Here is a 1,906-nt window from a genome sequence, read left to right as displayed (position 1 = left end):
GTGAAGGAAGTGTTTTAAGACTAAACATGAGTGGAAAAAAAAAAATGTAATCCACTCATTCAGAATCATGTTTCTCCCTTTAGGGCAATACAATACTATATAGTACAGGTGGATCTAATGTGATTTATGGGTTAATAGGGAAAATGGCAAGATCTGTCTATTATAGTGTGAAAGCCATTTAGTGAATAAGATATCCTGCAATCAAAATCCAACATATGACCAATGCGAAATTATTATAGGAAGCAGGTAACGAGAGAACAGAAGTACATAAAACAGTCTTTCATCTATCTGTCTCCATGACTTATTGCATTTGAATTAAAACTAACTTTTATTCCAGAAGCTTAGACCATTGCTTTAGAGGCAATATTGCATAATAATAAGTTCTATTCATAATTTGACTACTTCCTACTATTTCAAAATACTGGCTTCCAAGTTGCTGAAGCATTAACCAAATTGAGTATGCTATTCCAGTAATTTTTGTTGTCCTCAAAACTTCCAGTACTGTAGTTTGCATTGAAGTTGTCTCCAGCCACAGACGAATTCTGCATTTCAGGTTCACAACCCATCATATCCGATAAGCCTTCCATGATATTTTCAGCTGTCCATGGTTCCTCAGTAGAGTACGTCATTTCATACATTGCCATTGAATTATCCGTATTTTCTTTCAGTCTTTGCATTTGGTCAGTTGAGATTGCATTTCCGGCGAAATTATCGCTAATTATTCCAACAGTTGGGATTGGTAGCATGTTTTCCTTGAAGTTCAATGTTGAGGTTGGCGACTCGATGGTGTCTCTGGCTATGCCAAACATGCCGGAGACCACTCCTTGCCATGCTTTTAGGACGTCAAGGCACTGTGGTCTAGCAGGTGGAGCCCTGCTTCTGTTTGTGAGAGGAGCCGAAGTGGATCCTACTTGCTCTTGGGACGGATTTGGCACTAGTTTTGACTCTCTGGCCAGGCGAGCTTCGGCTTCCAGCCTTGCAATTTCCCACTGAGCCATGTGGCTAAGGTTCGCCGCGTCCTTGGTCTGGCCAATCGCGGAACCGAGTGCGTAGGTTTTGGGCTTATGGGTTACTGGGTCGATTCCCATTTTGGTTAGTCTCTTCTTCAGATGTGTGTTCCAGTAGTTCTTGATTTCATTATCAGTTCTTTTTGGCAAATTAGTAGCAATGGCCGACCACCTCAACAAAATTATAGTAATTACTTTTAATATACGACGTTGTAATGTGGTTTTTTTTTTTTTTTCTAAATTGAGGCACGGAAAGTTGTATTTCCAAAGTTCTCACATTCTAACAGAAAAACAATATAGAAAGTTTACCTGTTTCCAAGAAGGGCATGGAGTTGTATGATGGTTTGTTCTTCTTGTAAACTAAACTTTCCTCTCTTGATATCAGGTCTTAGATAATTAATCCACCTCAATCTACAGCTCTTCCCACATCTTTGAAGTCCTGCAACAAGAAAAAGAAAAAAAAATGAATAAATGGTGTTATAAAACTGAGTTAAATGGCACCATTTTGTGTTAGAAAATCACCAGCTTTTGCAGGCAAGGCACGCCAGCTTCCATGGCCATTTTGTTCAATGTATGCCAATAGTTTTTGGTCTTCTTCAGGAGTCCACGGCCCTTTCTTCAGACCCGCCTTGTCGCAGCATGGAGACCTACCCATCTTCGAGCAAATCAAGAACTATGAAACGTAAGTCTCAAGAAAGAACGAAACTGAAAGAGAGAGAGAGAGCTGTATACGCAGACTAGACGATGTGGAGATAGATATGAACTCACAATAGAAAGTCGGTAGCAATATATAGAGTCTTCACTACTGTGGAGATAGATATGAACTCACAGTAGAAAGTCGGTAGCAATATACAGAGCATATCTTGATTAATATCATCATGCCGTACCAAAATTTTATG

At 39.5% G+C, this 1,906-nt stretch overlaps 1 protein-coding gene across 1 annotated transcript; it reads right to left on the bottom strand.

Annotated features, from left to right (window-relative positions):
- Positions 1 to 207: 207 nt before the first annotated feature.
- On the bottom strand, positions 208 to 1,775 carry LOC123216276 (transcription factor MYB106-like). The gene is made up of 3 exons (XM_044636683.1): positions 1,530 to 1,775; positions 1,317 to 1,446; positions 208 to 1,179 (listed from the first exon to the last, which is right to left on the bottom strand). The coding sequence occupies exons 1-3, from the start codon at positions 1,660 to 1,662 to the stop codon at positions 414 to 416; spliced, it is 1,029 nt and encodes a 342-aa protein (XP_044492618.1). The 5' UTR covers positions 1,663 to 1,775; the 3' UTR covers positions 208 to 413.
- Positions 1,776 to 1,906: the final 131 nt, after the last annotated feature.

The sequence above is a fragment of the Mangifera indica genome, chromosome 5 (assembly GCF_011075055.1).
Source record: "Mangifera indica cultivar Alphonso chromosome 5, CATAS_Mindica_2.1, whole genome shotgun sequence".
Taxonomy (NCBI): domain Eukaryota; kingdom Viridiplantae; phylum Streptophyta; class Magnoliopsida; order Sapindales; family Anacardiaceae; genus Mangifera; species Mangifera indica.
This window is presented reverse-complemented; position numbering and strand designations above follow the sequence as displayed.